The sequence below is a fragment of the Pelobates fuscus genome, chromosome 8 (genome assembly GCF_036172605.1).
Source record: "Pelobates fuscus isolate aPelFus1 chromosome 8, aPelFus1.pri, whole genome shotgun sequence".
Classification (NCBI taxonomy): domain Eukaryota; kingdom Metazoa; phylum Chordata; class Amphibia; order Anura; family Pelobatidae; genus Pelobates; species Pelobates fuscus.
Genome location: NC_086324.1, coordinates 15,797,004 through 15,815,134, shown reverse-complemented (window position 1 = coordinate 15,815,134; position 18,131 = coordinate 15,797,004). Strand labels below are relative to the sequence as shown.

General features: G+C 40.8%; 1 protein-coding gene across 2 annotated transcripts in view; it reads left to right on the top strand.

The window, feature by feature from the left end:
• The window catches only part of TTLL4 (tubulin tyrosine ligase like 4), a 36,550-nt gene extending 18,788 nt beyond the window's left edge, over nucleotides 1–17,762 (top strand). For both annotated transcript variants that reach the window (XM_063429296.1, XM_063429297.1), the window contains exons 8-19: nucleotides 1,828–2,022; nucleotides 3,218–3,300; nucleotides 3,599–3,727; nucleotides 3,825–3,947; nucleotides 6,152–6,250; nucleotides 10,192–10,326; nucleotides 11,063–11,200; nucleotides 13,703–13,799; nucleotides 14,543–14,753; nucleotides 15,511–15,578; nucleotides 15,711–15,787; nucleotides 17,038–17,762. In XM_063429296.1, the coding sequence (XP_063285366.1) occupies nucleotides 1,828–2,022; nucleotides 3,218–3,300; nucleotides 3,599–3,727; nucleotides 3,825–3,947; nucleotides 6,152–6,250; nucleotides 10,192–10,326; nucleotides 11,063–11,200; nucleotides 13,703–13,799; nucleotides 14,543–14,753; nucleotides 15,511–15,578; nucleotides 15,711–15,787; nucleotides 17,038–17,191 (1,509 nt within the window). In that variant the 3' untranslated portion in view covers nucleotides 17,192–17,762. The remainder of the gene's footprint in view (nucleotides 1–1,827; nucleotides 2,023–3,217; nucleotides 3,301–3,598; nucleotides 3,728–3,824; nucleotides 3,948–6,151; nucleotides 6,251–10,191; nucleotides 10,327–11,062; nucleotides 11,201–13,702; nucleotides 13,800–14,542; nucleotides 14,754–15,510; nucleotides 15,579–15,710; nucleotides 15,788–17,037) is intronic.
• The last annotated feature ends 369 nt before the right edge of the window (nucleotides 17,763–18,131 follow it).

Below are 18,131 nucleotides of genomic sequence, written 5' to 3'. Positions count from 1 at the left end.
AAGTCCATGGTGGCAACACACAGGGTATTGAATTTATGGGAATAGAAGCAGTTAAAGTACACTGGAGGGGAGGGGATATAGAGAACCTCCTCAACAAAACTGAAATGAAATGGACTTTTAACATGGAAACTTTGTCTCCATATGGTTTGAATGTGGATTTTGAGGTTAATTCATATATATGATAATATTAAAAATTTTATATTGGAGCTTTTAATTTCTTTTTAACCATTTTGGGATGTGTATTTAAATGATTGAAATCAATTTAGGTTTTATATATATTTTTTATATATATTTGTTACATATATCTTATGGCTTTTTTCTTCTTCTAACCTAATAACACCTTTCCTTTATTCCCCCCTTTAGAAGTTTTTATTAAGTGTTTATAGTTACATTTATGTCCAAACGATCGATTTTTACAAAGCACTGGCAAGTTATACAATGTAAGGACATTCCAAAATGGCTTCCGGTATACAGCGCCGAAATGACGTGCGGAACACGTCGGACGACCGATGACGACGAATGCGGAAGTAAAAGAACCCGGACATGGCGAAAAAGAACCCAAACCTTTCATAATATAAATGGAAACATTGGAGATGGACAGACAGCACCACTTGAGAAAGGCTTCCTTGCCGAAACGCGTCGTGGTATATTTTATGGACAATTTTGAATTTGTATTTGAGTTTTAATATTCTTTGATTTTGGATCAAATAAATAAGTTTTACTTTGATCCTGTATCCTGGAATAATTGTAAAGTCTACATCCAGGGAAGACTCAATATCAACTACAAGACGTCCAGTCTAAAAGGCTTTTTCATCTCCATTACAAGTTCATAGTCTGAGTCAGCTTGTATAAGTGACTCAGAAGCATGTGAGTTTAACCAGTAATTTCTGGTCAATATACACATATATGACAATATTACCCTATATTTCTATTTTTTATATCTTGTTCTAGATATACACTAAAGACAGTACTGGTAACAATTTAACTGCATGTATTGAGTGCTCTCACCATTATATATTTCTTGTGCACTTTAAATTTGTCTGGTTGAGTGATTCACACCAGGTGATCGTAGCACCAAATTTTACTCTTTTTCCCCAAACTTTTGTTTTTTACGTTTCTGTTACAGGTTATATGTTAGAAGTGTGTCTGACATACCATAAAATGTGTACTATACATTGTATTATCCTAATTGCTCACAATTTGACTATATTGCGTACTTCTATTTTGACACAATAAAGGTCGTTTTAATGGGTTGCCTGTTTCTGCACCCAATAATATTTTGCGGTTAGTCTGTGCCTTTCATAAACCAGGAAGAAAACTTTAGAGAACTAGAATATGTAACGAATATATGTTGTTGGGTTTTCTTTGAACTCTTTAGAGTAAAGTTAGCACCATAACCAAATCGGCTCTAGTGTTTTTTGTACTGAATTATCTAAAGCCTGCAGTCTGTCCCTTTTCACAGAAATCAATCAAATATTTCAGTTCTGTCGGTCTTTGGGCAGAATTTATTGGCTAAAAAATGTATTGCAAAGCTGAACATAACTGATATTGCTACAGTGGAAGCAGAACTTTCATTTTAAAAATATCTTTGAATTAGTATACCATGGGCGCCTGGGGGCACAGGGAATTGTCAAGCCATTGGAAAGAGTTTGACTTTAAACAGTGGGACAGTGCTGGGGACTTTTGCCACCATTACTGTTGCAGCATAGTGCTTATGGTTCTTGGTGCCTTGTGGTTTGTTTGTTTTGTTTTGTTTTTTAAATATCCTAGACTGTAATGCAAGAGGGGTATCTGAGGAAAAAGCTAAATACAAATCTGTTCTTTCAGCTGAACCATTTTCCAGGGACATTCCAGATCGGTCGGAAGGATCGCCTGTGGCGCAACCTGTCGAAGATGCAAGCACGTTTCGGGAGAAAAGAGTTCAACTTTTTTCCCCAGTCGTTTGTTCTACCTCAGGATATCAAGCTGTTAAAGAAAGCTTGGGAGGAGGGCGGCACGAGGCAAAAATGGATAGTGAAACCGGTAGGGATCTTCCATGAGTTTTTACAGGTTTTATGCTGGTATTTACAAAGTTCTCTGCAGTCTGAAACACATATTTTAAATGATGATTTTATTACTATTTGGGTTTACTGAAGAAATAGGAGAAGATGAGGTTTGTACATAGAATAAGATTAAAGGAACTCCATGCTGTAGGAATTATCTTGCCATAATATACCGTGTATATACTCGAGTATAAGCAGAGTTTTCCCAACACATTTTTTGTGCTGGAAAAGCCTTCCTCGGCTTATACTAGAGTCAGGGTCTGTATTATGGCAACTTACATTGCCATAATACAGACCAGGACCGCCGGGCTCATTACAGCAAGCTGTTACTTACCTTTCCTGCAGCTCCTCCAGCTCCCCAGTGTAAATCACGCAAGACCCGCGGGCGTCAGAGCGTTGCCACGGGTTACGCAGACCATGAGATTTACACTGGGGAGCTGGAGGAGCTGCAGGAAAGGTAAGTAACAGCTTGCTGCCGGCCCATACCACTGGGGATTAACATATTCCCCCTCCCTGGCCAGGCAACAAGCAGGGAGGGGGGACCAAAAAAAAGTAAAAGAAATTAAATATTGAAATAATATTAAAAATGCCCTCCCCCACCCAGTTTACACACACCACACAAACACACACTCTTCATTCACACAAACTGCATTCATTATATACACTCAAACTACACAAACACACACTGCGTTCACACAAACTGCATTCATTACATATACACACTACACACACACACACACACTCTGCATTCGTTATATACACATACTGTAAATAAATATTCAAAAACATTTAACCTACCGATGCCTTAATGAATGTCATTTTATTGGGATCTATTTTTAAATTTACCAGTAGCTGCTGCATTTCCCACCCTAGGCTTATACTCGAGTCAATACGTTTTCCCATTAAATTTTGCTAAAATTAGGTACCTCGGCTTGTATTCGGGTCGGCTTATACTAGAGTGTATACGGTAATTTAAAAAAACAAAAACATATATTTGTTTGTTTTTCCCTTTGAATAATAGCTGGGTATTTCAGTATGCTGTATCTTGATCCTACAGGTAATTCTACCCCAAAACACAGACTTGTTACTCTCTGTATGTCTATCGCTCTGAGTTCCAGGCCCTGTAGGGTTTGCTATAAACCTGAACTAATGACCATGTCTTCTTCTGCTTTTAGCCAGCGTCGGCCAGAGGAATGGGGATTCAAGTGATACACAAATGGAGCCAACTTCCTAAGAGGAGGCCGCTTTTGGTACAAAGGTAAGACCACCTGCGACAGGGCCTGGTGACCAGCTACTTGTTTGTTTTACAAAGTCTGTCCTTTAATATTACTCAATGAAATAGATCAGTAATGGATAGTAACGTGCATTCTTAGTCTTTACATCACTTTTATACTTCCAACTATTTGTGTTAAACGGATTCTGTTTACAGAAAGCCTATTTATTGAATTGTCTTTAATACCTGGAATTGTGGTGATGCTTTACGTATAGTCAGGTTTAATTTAGTGAAAACTAATCCTGAGCTGAGATGTATATCTCAATGTATTTCTGGTCCTCAGGTATTTACACAAGCCCTATCTCATCAGCGGGAGCAAGTTTGATCTCCGGATCTATGTTTACGTGACTTCTTACGACCCCCTCAGAATCTATCTATTTTCAGATGGTTTGGTGAGATTCGCAAGCTGCAAGTATGTCGTGTAGATAAACACTATTGTTTAATTTTATTTGATCCATAGTTAGTCCTTTCAATGACATGTTGAAAATTGGTGAATTTTCATTGTCCAGGTATTCTTCCTCTATGAAAAGTCTCAGCAATAAGTTCATGCACCTTACAAACTACAGTGTCAACAAAAAGAATGCCGACTACAAGGCCAACTCCGACCAAACTGCCTGCCAGGGGCACAAATGGTAACAAAACCTACACTCCATCCTTTACGCAGTGATTGTTATTGTGTGTATCTATATGCCATGTAATACTCTGCCTGGAGGAAGCCTGCCTGAAAGTCAACATCTGCCAAAACAAATTAATTAAAAATATATATATATTGAACAAAATTCTAAACGCAACACTTTTTTTTTGTTTTTGCCCCCATTTTTCATGAGCTGAACTCAAAGAACTAAGACTTTTTTTTATGTACACAAAAGGCCTATTTCTCTCAAATGTTGTTCACAAATCTGTCTAAATCTGTTAGTGAGCACTTCTCCTTTGCCGAGATAATCCATCCACCTCACAGGTGTGGCATATCAAGATGCTGATTAGACAGCATGATTATTGCACAGGTGTGCCTTAGGCTGGCCACAATAAAAGGCCACTCTGAAATGTGCATTTTTATCACAGCAAACAATGCCACAGATGTCGCAAGTTATGAGTGAGCATGCAGTTGGCATGCTGACTGCAGGAATGCCCACCAGACCTGTTGCCCGTGAATTGAATGTTAATTTCTCTACCATAAGCAGTCTCCAAAGGCGTTTCAGAGAATTTGGCAGTACATCTAACCAGCTTTGTAACCACACCAGCCCAGGACCTCCACATCAAGCATCTTCACCTTCAAGATCATCTGAGACCAGCCACCTGGACAGCTGCTGCAACAATTGGTTTGCATAACCAAAGAATTTCTGCATAAACAGTCAGAAACTGTCTCAGGGAAGCTCATCTGCATGCTTGACCTGACTGCAGTTTGTCGTAACCGACTTGAGTGGGCATGTGCTCACATTCAATGGCGTCTGACACTTTTGAGAGGTGTTCCCTTTACATATGAATCCTGGTTTTCACTGTACAGGGCAGATGCAGACAAGCGTGTATGGCGTCAGGTGGGCGAGCGGTTTGCCGATGTCAACGTTGTGAATAGAGTGGCCCATTGTGGCAATGGGGTTATCAGATGGGCAGGTGTATGTTATGGACAGCGAACACAGGTGCATTTTATTGATGGCATTTTGAATGCACAGAGATATTGTGACGAGATCCTGAGGCCCATTGTTGTGCCATTCATCCACAACCATCACCACATGTTGCAGCATGATGATGCACGGCCCCATGTTGCAAGGATCTGTACACAATTCCTGGAAGCTGAAAACATCTCATGGTCAGCATACTCATCAGACATGTCATCCATTGAGCATGTTTGGGATGCTCTGGATTGGCGTATACGACAGCGTGTTCCAGGTCCTGCCAATATCCAGTAACTTCGCACAGCCATTGAAGAGGAGTGTACCAACATTCCACAGCCCACAAACAACAACCTGATCAATTCTATGCAAAGGAGATCAACTCTATGCGAAGGAACTGGTTTTCAAACCCCCCACCCCCTAATACAGTAAAACTACACATTTTAGTGTTGCCTTTTATTGTGTCCAGCCTAAGGCACACCTGTGCAATAATCATGCTGTCTAATCAGCATCTTGATATGCCACACCTGTGTGGTGGATGGATTATCTTGGCAAAAGAGAAGTGCTCACTAATTACAGATTTAGACAGATTTGTGAACAATATTTGAGAGAAATAGGCCTTTTGTGTACATAGAAAAAGTCTTAGATCTTTGAGTTCAGCTCATGAAAAATGGGGGCAAAAACAAGTTTTGAGTTTCTAATTGTGTTCAGTGTGTGTGTGTATATACATACATATCTATCAGCTTCCGACTTTCTCCAGGCAGAGCATGCTGGTACATACTACATATTGTGCAAAGGAATTTTCTTTGAGAGGGAAAGTATGGGAAGAATCCACGATACAAATTTAAGGGTGGTATAAATATTTGCTGTATATTTGATAGTTATTTACTAGCGCGGTGTATACAGGGCAACTTGAAAGTCCACGTAAACAACCCCGATTTGTGATGGAGCAAAGAATTGGTGTAATATAGTGCAAAACAGGCCATAGGTGTTTTTTCTGTTCTATAATAACGATGATGATATTCTAAGATTTAGAGTCTTCCAGATCTTTTGTGGGTTCGTGACTTTTGACTTTTCCTATAAATTGTGCTTCTTGTCCTCATATTCTCAGATTACAGTTGGGTCTATGTTCTTTCTAACAGGCTGTTCATTTAAAGCTCCAGAAAGACACGTTTTGGCAATAGAAGGCACCGTACATTAATAACATCAAACCCCTCTTTCCGTAGGGCACTGAAGGCGTTGTGGAGTTACCTCAACCAGCATGGTTTCAGTAGTGATAAAATCTGGGAGAAGATCAAAGACATGGTGATAAAGACAGTTATTGCGTGAGTCTAATTGTGCAGTTAGCTTGTAAGCTGTAATTAAGTGTTCTTGCATAGCAAGACCACTTAATGTTATCTCACATATATATTATTAAGTGTTCTTGCATAGCAAGACCACTTACTGTTATCTCACATATATATTATTATTATTATTATTATAGCCAAATTTGCCACCTAACTCCTCCCACAGTTTTTAAACTACATAGACAAAAATATACCAAAACGTGCAGATTGTTCCCGATCGGATTGCTATTACTTTGTGGAACGTTTCGGCGAATGGTTCTCGGAATATCGTCATTCTTGTGGCGAAATTTGTCCCATAGGAATGAATGGCAAAGCTAGAGTGGGAGCTGGCAAAAGCTGAAAAATCAGGACATGATTTCTAAACTGCCACCACTCCCTCATTTTCAGGCCCACCTACACAAATCTTATATCAAAACGTTTAGCTATCCCTGCTGCCACTAGAAATGTCCACAGCTAAGCCATAGTCCTTATAGTTTTCACAATATGACCATTTGTTTGCAACTCACGCAGTCCATTGACATTCATTGAAACTCCACTCTGCAAAGCTCACATTTAAAGGGCAATTTCTAAACTGCGACTGTGCCTTCCTTGTTAATATCTCAGAGACATACTATACATCAAAAAGTAGGTCTGGGTCTTGTGATTCTCACAATATAAAGCTCTTCGCTGTAGGATTTATAGTTTTTAAAATACGACTGTTTGAAGAGGGCAACCGCAAAAATACTCTGACCTGTGCCAGGCTGCAGCAGCAAGTGATGTCATAGACAGGGCCTTTTGCACCTGCTAATGTTTTTATAACTGTATGTTTTAATGTAACTGTGAAGCACTTTGGGCAACAGCTTTGCAATTAAATGTGCTATATAAATAAATAATAACAGTTACTCCGCCCACTCCAGTTGTAGACTACTGGTGGAGGCAAGAACACTTCACACAATTTCCCCAGAAATTGTAGCTTTTCTAGTTATTAAGTGTTCTTGCATAGCAAGACCACTTACTGTTATCTCACATATATATTATTATTATTATTAAGTGTTCTTGCAAAGCAAGACCACTTACTGTTATCTCACATATATATTATTATTATTATTATAGCCAAATTTGCCACCCTAACTCCTCCCACAGTTTTTACACTACATAGACAAAAATATACCAAAACGTGCAGATTGTTCCCGATCGGATTGCTATTACTTTGTGGAACGTTTCGCCGAATGGTTTTTGGAATATCGTCGTTCTTGTGGCGAAATTTGTCCCATGGGAATGAATGGCAAAGCTAGAGTGGGAGTTGGCAAAAGCTGAAAAATCAGGACATGATTTCGAAACTGCCACCACTCCCTCATTTTTAGGCCCACCTACACAAATCTTATATCAAAATGTTCAGCTATCCCTGCTGCCACTAGAAATGTCCACGGCTAAGCCATAGTCCTGATAGTTTTCACAATATGACCATTTGTTTGGAACTCACGCAGTCCATTGACATTCATTGAAACTCCTCTCTGCAAAGCTCACATTTGAAGGGCAATTTCTAAACTGCGACTGTGCCTTCATTGTTAATATCTCAGAGACATACTATACATCAAAATGTAGGTCTGGGTCTTGAAGATGGCAACCGCAAAAAAACTCTGACCTGTGCAAGGCTGCAGCAGCAAGTGATGTCATAGACAGGGCCTTTTGCACCTGCTAATGTTTTTATAACTACCGTATTTTTCGCTCCATAAGACGCACCTCACCATAAGACGCACCTAGTTTTTAGAGGAAGAAACCCAGAAAAAAAATATTCTGAACAAACTGTCCCATAGTGTTTCTTACTATGGGACAGTTTGTACAGAATATTTGTTTTCTCCCCTGTCCCATAGTGTCCCCCCCCTCCCATAGTCTTCTCCTCTCTCCCATAGTCTTCACCCACCACCTCCCCATAGTCTTCACCCACCACCTCCCCATAGACTTCACCCACCCCCTCCCCATAGTCTTCATCCACCCCCTCCCCATAGTCTTCATCCACCCCCTCCCCATAGTCTTCATCCACCCCCTCCCCATAGTCTTCATCCACCCCCTCCCCATAGACTTCATCCACCCCCTCCCCATAGACTTCATCCACCCCCTCCCCATAGACTTCATCCACCCCCTCCCCATAGACTTCATCCACCCCCTCCCCATAGACTTCATCCACCCCCTCCCCATAGACTTCATCCACCCCCTCCCCATAGACTTCATCCACCCCCTCCCCATAGACTTCATCCACCCCCTCCCCATAGACTTCATCCACCCCCTCCCCATAGACTTCATCCACCCCCTCCCCATAGACTTCATCCCCCCCCTCCCCATAGACTTCATCCCCCCCCTCCCCATAGACTTCATCCCCCCCCCCTCCCCATAGACTTCATCTCCCCCCCCCTCCCCATAGACTTCATCCCCCCCCTCCCCATAGACTTCATCCCCCCCCCTCCCCATAGACTTCATCCCCCCCCTCCCCATAGACTTCATCCCCCCCCTCCCCATAGACTTCATCCCCCCCCCTCCCCATAGACTTCATCCCCCCCCCTCCCCATAGACTTCATCCCCCCCCTCCCCATAGACTTCATCCCCCCCCCTCCCCATAGACTTCATCCCCCCCCCTCCCCATAGACTTCATCCCCCCCCCTCCCCATAGACTTCATCCCCCCCCCTCCCCATAGACTTCATCCCCCCCCCTCCCCATAGACTTCATCCCCCTCCCCATAGACTTCATCCCCCCCCCCTCCCCATAGACTTCATTCCCCCCCCCCCCTCCCCATAGACTTCATTCCCCCCCCCCCTCCCCATAGACTTCATCCCCCCCCCTCCCCATATTCTTCTCTCCCATACTGTCCTCCCCTTGTCCCATAATTACTTACCTGTCTTGCAGCGTTGGCCGGCAGCACAGGGCGCACCGCGGTAGTGGAACTTGAATTTCATGTTCCGGTTTCCGGCGGGACTGAAAGGAAGTGCGCACTCAGCTTGTGCACACTTCCTTTCAGTCCCGCCGGAAACCGGAACATGAAATTCAAGTTCCACTACCGCGGTGCGCCCTGTGCTGCCGGCCAACGCTGCAAGACAGGTAAGTAAAGCTTCATATTCGCTCCATAAGACGCACAGACATTTCCCCTCACTTTTGAGGGGAAAAAAAGTGCGTCTTATGGAGCGAAAAATACGGTATATGTTTTAATGTAACTGTGAAGCACTTTGGGCAGCAACGTTGCAATTAAATGTGCTATATAAATAAATAATAACAGTTACTCCGCCCACTCCAGTTGTAGACTACTGGTGGAGGCAAGAACACTTCACACAATTTCCCCAGATATTGTAGCTTTTCTAGTGTTAATACTGCATTTTCTCTGAAAAGACAGTGTCTACTGCAAAATGCCTGCAGGGACGGAGTATACTCACCAGAGCAACTACATTAAGCTGATATCATATTTGCTTTTGTCATCTTTGGTTTAAGATGGGATTGAGGAAAGAAAGTTTAAAAAAAAAAAAAACACTCCTGTTTTTATGGAATTGAAATCAGTCATTCATTAATATGTGCATTGCGTAGCATGGCCAGTTCTAGGTAGAAATACAAGTTTAATTCATACACAGTTCTAGCTAATTCGCAAAGAATTACATTGATTTCCATCTGCAGATTGCTTCTGCCTTCTCCTACATGACTGCTGCAGATTGTCATCAAACTTTATAGAGTTTCCAGACCTGCAATAGAGGAGCACAAATACCTCTTAGCTTACCATAGGTGCAGAATGTGCCCGGGCTGTCTGGTCAAAATTCACACATTGGCTCAAACCGTTTAAATGTCTCTATCCTACCTAACTACTCTCAACCGCTCTCTGCGTGCTGATAATGCCTAATCCTTGTGTGCAATTTGTCTTTTTGTTGACTTCAATATGAGTTGTTTTGTTTTTCTTGCTTAGTTCGGAGCCATACGTAAACAGCTTGGTGAAGATGTACGTGCAGAAGCCATACAGCTGCCATGAACTCTTCGGGTTTGATATAATGCTGGATGAGAACCTCAAGCCGTGGGTTCTAGAAGTCAATATATCTCCCAGGTAAATGTAGCTTTAAGAAGAGCTGTCTGTTCCGTAAACCGTTAACAACCTGTGTGAGTGTCCTGAACGCCAAACTACATTCCACCCTTAATATTTTCAGTTGTTTGTGTGCTCTCCGGTAATTGTGAGGCTGTTCCTTAACATTCTGTCACACCACCGGTAGTGGAGCAAACCTGCTTCATGTTACTGATCTGGCGTTTCTGTCACTAACAATGTCAGACAGCAATGGCATGGAGCTACAGTCCAAACAAAATTAATTACATTAGATATGGGTTATATTCCTGAAAAACCTGAACCTCATTTTGGAATTGTTAAATGTTTGTATTAAAGAACCTGGCTGAGCTGTTGGTATTTGAATGGGAGGATTGTTGATCTTACACTAATCTCTCATAATGAGTCATAACAAAATGAGACGGGCGAATGGTCTTCCACTGGATCATTGTCTTCATTCATTGAAAAAGAAATGAAAACTGCTTATGTGAGGGAATAGTACTTGGCCTGTTGGCTTGGTGTTTTAGGTTTTTTATTTTTTATTATTTCAATACGAATCTTGACTGGGGTTAATGGGGAACATAGCGCTTTCTTTTTCTTGTGTAACTCTTTTTACAGAAAGAAGGTGCAAGTTTGCTTTCATTCAAAATAAAATGCATTTTTTGTGGTGTTGGGGAAGTGTTCTATCTCTGTCTTTTTGTTTTTTAGTATTTAGTAATATAGCCGTTACTATTTGTCATTGCAGCCTTCACTCCAACTCCCAGCTGGACATGAATATCAAGGGCCAAATGGTTAGAGACCTTTTCAACCTGGCTGGCTTTATTCTCCCAAGCAAGGAAGACATGATGTCTGGAGATGGAAGCGCATGCAGCTCTACAAACAGGTGAGAGACCAGATCTACCTCTGTCTGTCAGCATGCTAGCTATAAATACATTCCTGATTATACTTTGATACCTCCCACCTAATATCATCCTGGGTGTTTTAACTTTCCTTTCATTATTCAGAGCATGATCGCAATGTGTATACCCCACATCTCTCCCTGACTGGCTGCTTGTTATGTGCGTTTGTCATGAAGTTGATGCATCTTGTACTTAGAACTAGCAGAGGACTTGGGAACATAGCCTTATACAATGGGGTGAAGTAGATCAATTAAAAGGGATATTTATCCAGTCTCTGTCTTAGAATTAAGCAGGGCAATGTGTTGGGCAAATCTTTTACTACAGTGACATTCCAGTATCTTTATTTAATGAAGGCATTAATTCTGTTCAGAAAGTTCCCAAGTGACCCAAGGTCTCACGGCTTGTTTTCTAATCCCATCACGGTCATCTTTGCTTCTACAAAACGAATAGGCTACAGTATAAATAAAAGTAGGTTATTCTACCATAATAGAAAGGTGATCAGGGCCTTGTTTAGGAGCCTAGTTGTCCTCTCAAATAACATTGGATACAAAAGTCCCTATTTTAAAGAGTCTTTATTCCATTGTCAAACATGTTCACTTATAAACACTTCATCAAGCCAGACCATAAGTTATTCTGAATGTGAAGCTACAAACAAACGCATTTGCTCTAATTGATTAATTGTAGTGAGAATATGTTTGCATTTGGACTGCTAAGGTTTTCCAGAAATCACAGTGCTAAGGGGGGCTTTGAACAATTTTTGTCTTTCAACATATGTTTCTGTTGTTTTAATGTAAGGTAATACAGGGAGTGCAGAATTATTAGGCAAGTTGTATTTTTGAGGATTAATTTTATTATTGAACAACAACCATGTTCTCAATGAACCCAAAAAACTCATTAATATCAAAGCTGAATATTTTTGGAAGTAGTTTTTAGTTTGTTTTTAGTTATAGCTATTTTAGGGGGATATCTGTGTGTGCAGGTGACTATTACTGTGCATAATTATTAGGCAACTTAACAAAAAAACAAATATATACCCATTTCAATTATTTATTTTTACCAGTGAAACCAATATAACATCTCAACATTCACAAATATACATTTCTGACATTCAAAAACAACAAAAACAAATCAGTGACCAATATAGCCACCTTTCTTTGCAAGGACACTCAAAAGCCTGCCATCCATGGATTCTGTCAGTGTTTTGATCTGTTCACCATCAACATTGCAAGCAGCAGCAACCACAGCCTCCCAGACACTGTTCAGAGAGGTGTACTGTTTTCCCTCCTTGTAAATCTCACATTTGATGATGGACCACAGGTTCTCAATGGGGTTCAGATCAGGTGAACAAGGAGGCCATGTCATTAGATTTTCTTCTTTTATACCCTTTCTTGCCAGCCACGCTGTGGAGTACTTGGACGCGTGTGATGGAGCATTGTCCTGCATGAAAATCCTGTTTTCTTGAAGGATGCAGACTTCTTCCTGTACCACTGCTTGAAGAAGGTGTCTTCCAGAAACTGGCAGTAGGACTGGGAGTTGAGCTTGACTCCATCCTCAACCCGAAAAGGCCCCACAAGCTCATCTTTGATGATACCAGCCCAAACCAGTACTCCACCTCCACCTTGCTGGCGTCTGAGTCAGACTGGAGCTCTCTGCCCTTTACCAATGCATCCATCTGGCCCATCAAGACTCACTCTCATTTCATCAGTCCATAAAACCTTAGAAAAATCAGTCTTGAGATATTTCTTGGCCCAGTCTTGACGTTTCAGCTTGTGTGTCTTGTTCAGTGGTGGTCGTCTTTCAGCCTTTCTTACCTTGGCCATGTCTCTGAGTATTGCACACCTTGTGCTTTTGGGCACTCCAGTGATGTTGCAGCTCTGAAATATGGCCAAACTGGTGGCAAGTGGTATCTTGGCAGCTGCACGCTTGACTTTTCTCAGTTCATGGGCAGTTATTTTGCGCCTTGGTTTCTCCACACGTTTCTTGCGACCCTGTTGACTATTTTGAATGAAACGCTTGATTGTTCGATGATCACGCTTCAGAAGCTTTGCAATTTTAAGAGTGCTGCATCCCTCTGCAAGATATCTCACTATTTTTGACTTTTCTGAGCCTGTCAAGTCCTTCTTTTGACCCATTTTGCCAAAGGAAAGGAAGTTGCCTAATAATTATGCACACCTGATATAGGGTGTTGATGTCATTAGACCACACCCCTTCTCATTACAGAGATGCACATCACCTAATATGCTTAATTGGTAGTAGGCTTTCGAGCCTATACAGCTTGGAGTAAGACAACATGCATAAAGAGGATGATGTGGTCAAAATACTCATTTGCCTAATAATTCTGCACTCCCTGTATTTTAGAAGGTTTTGTCTCTTGCTATGCTATGACACTAGACTGTGTGCATGGAGTGAGGTTTGACAATGTAGGCCTAGTGACACGACATGGAATTCAAGGAAAGCAATTAATAGCGTTGTGTTCTTCTGCTAAGTGTGAACAGCCACGGGAAGGTCCGCTGCTCAGCAGAGGTAGTCGGCACGGAGAAGATGAAGAGAGCTCATTATCTTAGTTCAAAAATACCAGACAAGGTACAGAAATACTTCTCCTTAACTACAAGACTTTTTTGTATTAAATGTTTCTTTTTAAAGTGTATTAAAAAATCATCTGTTAAATTAAAAAAGAAAAACCACCATATGTTTGCACTGACAGCAAACCCAGACAAGTAAATGTTTGATCTCAAACTAGCAGAAAATACTCAGATATTCTCCTGTTTATTTCTTTTTTAAAGTTTTAGATTACAATATACACACTTGACTTTTTGGGGGGGTTGGGGGTACTTGCATTGAGGGCTGGTCATGGGGGGTATGTGTCCTTTTATGAAAGTAAATGGACCTTGAAATCTTTTTATTTAATTTTGTTTCTGGTTGTCACTGCTCCATTGGCTTGTTGAAGACCTATATGCGACAACCTTCCCTCCAGCCAAAGCACCATGCCACACATTGTCAGATTAGTAAATTAGAGTGAAAAAGGATTCCAGTGCATCAAGTCCAAACTATCCCCAATTTTCTGTTGGGTTGCCACACAAACTGGGCTTGCACTGGTGCCCCCCACCTCTGCCATTCCAATTTGATCTATTATGTCCCTTTCACCAAAGGATGAACAAAACTCCAATGAGGCTTTGCCAATCCCTTGCATGACAAAGCATCATGGGAGTTGTAGTTCACGAACATCTGTGGATCAACCCCGCTCTAACACTTTGCATACTGATTGTAACTGGTTCAACTCTTTGTTGTCCTATTATTTGCTGTAATTTTTTATTTATTTTTTTTAGGACTTGTATGCTACTATTTTAGACCAGCTGACACCTGAAGATGTTAAAGTCTTGGCAGAAACTGAAGACGAGCTGTCGCGTTGTGGCCAGTTTGAGCGCATTTTTCCGTCTCCCATATCTTCGCGATACCTGCGCTTTTTTGAACAACCTCGCTACTTTAATATTCTCACCAATCAATGGGAACAGAAATATTATGCAAATAGAGAAATGGGTAGGAGTTGTCTATATTTTTGTGGATAGTCTAACCATGGCATGACTTTTAATATCCAACACGGCAGCTTGCCTTCTGGCTCTCTGCTTTATCATCCGGGTTTAAGTTCATTGTCTTATATTGACGTGGAGCCTCAGTAATGCTCTCTGTAACTAGCTGTTCAAAAGAAATGAGCAGAATGATGCTCTATGTGAAGCTGCCCCTGAATTTATGTATAACCAGATCCCAGGAGATTGCTGGACTCTCTCTCAAACTATTTTATTTTACAAACATAGGGAAAATATGGAGCTGACAAGAACAGGTTTTACCCCTTTCTGCAATAACGCTTTGAAATAATTGTGTGTGTGTATATGAAATACAAAATACAGGTTAAGGAACAGCGCACACAAATTTATTTATTTATTTTTTTAAATTCCTCAATCTGTATTTTATATAAATGTTGGTCTCTACGGCAGCACGGTTGCAGAACAATGCATGCTCCTGGTGTGCCCCAAATCCCTTTTTTGTCTTTGTCTGACAAATATAGTCCTGACTGTTCATGCAAGAAAATATCACATCTAATCCCCTATGGCCACTTGCACTAGCTTTGAAACCAGTCTCAAAGATCGAAATGTATTCATTTACAAATGGGTTCTGCACAACTATTTTTAATTTATTTATTTTTAAGTCCAAAAAAAATCATTTTCTTCTGATGTTTAAAATGCTAATGGTAAAATAATTTATCATGGTACTTTCTTTTCTTGTTTACGTTAATTAGGTCGGGATTTCCTGAGAAGTTTATGCTTGAGGAGTTACCATACTGGTTTCAGTGGAGACACTAGAATGGTGAGTGTTTGGAGACTATCTTCCTGCTGTTATAACTGTATGTCTGTCTCTGTGACTAATAAAATATTGCAGGACTGCTATCCTTACCAGTTTCACATTTTATAGCTTAAACATGTTCCTTCTCTCACACAGTGGGCAATGCCAAGATCACCTGGACACGCTGAGATTCACCGGAATGGTTTCAGCAAAGCAGAAGTGATCAAGCACAGGTGAATTTCACTGTGCAAGTAAAATCTCATCAATGTTAAAAAAATAAATAAAAAAATAGTCTTATATACTGATACAGACAAGTAAGAGTATCCAAAACAAATTGCATTCAGCTCTCTGAAAAAGTCAGTTGGTCTGCTAAAGACACAAATAACCGTAATCAGTGCTTGTGTATACAAGTGTCAACAGGACCTAGAATCCACTTTTAAACACATGTACAAACGTGTGGATTTAAGTTGGTCCCCCCAAGAAAGAAAGAAAGCCATTGTTTTACTTTTAGACGGTACGAGTCATGCATTGGCCAGTATAACTATTGTCATGTCCTTTTGTTTTTGTTTTTTTGTTTTGTTTTTTTACACTGGATATTTAAAAGTTACTGACTTAAATTCTCACCAAAAAACCTCCTATATTTAAGATGTTTCTTATAAGGAAGCCCAAAAGTAACTGACTAATGATGCACTTACCTGAGAAAGGGAAAATCTAAGTGGCCATGGAGGCAGACAGACTGTTGCATGTGTGTTTTACTGGCAATCGGTAATTTAAGGCTGCGAGATGTTCAGAGGTTTCCATATTCCATTTATCGCTACAGGGAAGTGTTTATATCAGAGCTTGGTCACTTCACGTAGTATATTCGGGTAGTCTCCTTTATAGGAGTGCTGTTTACAGAGGCTGATCTCTGACTTCTCCCCATGTATCCCCATTACCCTTTGTCATCCCCTCAAATAGAAGGTGACAGGTAATTTAGCTCAGAGGACAGCAGCTGTCACTCGATAATGTAAGTCCCACCAATAGGGACGTGTGCAGTTTCACCATAAATGATTCTCCCTCCATTACAGGGAATAATTGTGCACATTATGGATGCTGATTTATATGTTGACCGACTGTGTCCAGTAAATTCTGTAAAATGTTCGGGTTTTGTGTTAGGTCTTTAAACTACATATTTGATTAAAAATGATTTTATGAAGACCCTCTATGTTGACATGTGTACTTGCATAGTGGACCCTGCTTGGAATGTGCAAGTAAGATCTAATTATCTTATGTGCCCTTTTTAACCTCCTGGCAGGTTCAATCCACCAGAGGAGCAGCGTCACTATTGTAGTTTCAAACGTAAAGATACCTGTCCCCAATTGCACTCTGCCCGTTGCCAAATTTTGCTCATAAGACAAAGATGTCCCCTTTTGCCCCTCCTATAATTTATTTTGACAGTCAAGTCTGATTAGTTTGTATGTATCTTGTTTTTTTTTTTTTTTAGTAAAGTGCCTGTTGCGTCAGATGAACGTTTGAAATCTTTCAGTATTCCGCCTATCCATCAGAACCCGGGCAATCTCCAGCACCCAGACCTCTGCGAGAGTCACCGCTTATCACAGACGCTCTCCAGTGCTCCAGAGTCCACTTTGGTCATGTGACATGCCTCGCTGCCCTCCCTAACTGCAACTGCCCCACTGCACAAAATCTACCTCAGGGGATGATGAATTTCAAAACTGGGGGAGTAGGGAACCAAACGTGAGGGGTGTAAAGGGTATCATTGCTGTATTGTACTGAATGACACAATTTTTAGAGGAGCAGAGAGGACACCACCTAGTGTAATCCATTTATTTTTATAATTAAGAAGAAAAAAAAAACTGTTATACAACCCAAGTGCCTCAGGAGAAGTGAGAATTTAAATAATAGAGCAGAGAGAACTTTATCATGTGACATTGTGCCTCAGAGCATAACGCATTTCACTAGTGGATAATCAGCGCTGTAACAAATCTCAGGTCGGCCATATTAAAGGAGATTGAAGGTGTGATCTGCTTATTATCCTTTCTGTGTTTTATGAAAGGGTCTGTGAGCCCAGCTTAGAGGAATCTACTGTTTACAAAATCATGGTGGGCTCACAGCGACATTACTGCTGTAATCATTGTGTCTTCTATGGTATTGTTAGGGTTGAGTTTTTTGCCAAAATAATATATTACTAATAAAAAGCACAAACTTGTACACTTGTAGTCTGTTTATTCTCATGATCCTCTACAAAAATAGCTTACAGATCAGAGCTAAACTAGTGGGTCCCAGGTTAATCACAATACGAGTAATCTCCAAATCTTTTTGATCTGTAATCCAGACTTTTACTTTTCTCCAGGACTCCAGTCTTCATTACTTTTCCCACATCTTTTTCCAACATCGTTTCTCGTGTAAAACAATAATTGCATTGCCTAGTGGCTGTACTTGTTGGTGTAAGTCCTAAGACTGTTTTGCTACACCTGATATAATTTTTTACAAACAGATTGTGTAATTTCAGACTTCTTTCAGTCACTGCAAAGCAACTTGTCTGATTTGGGCGTATCTGTGCCACGAAGGTTCCCAGGA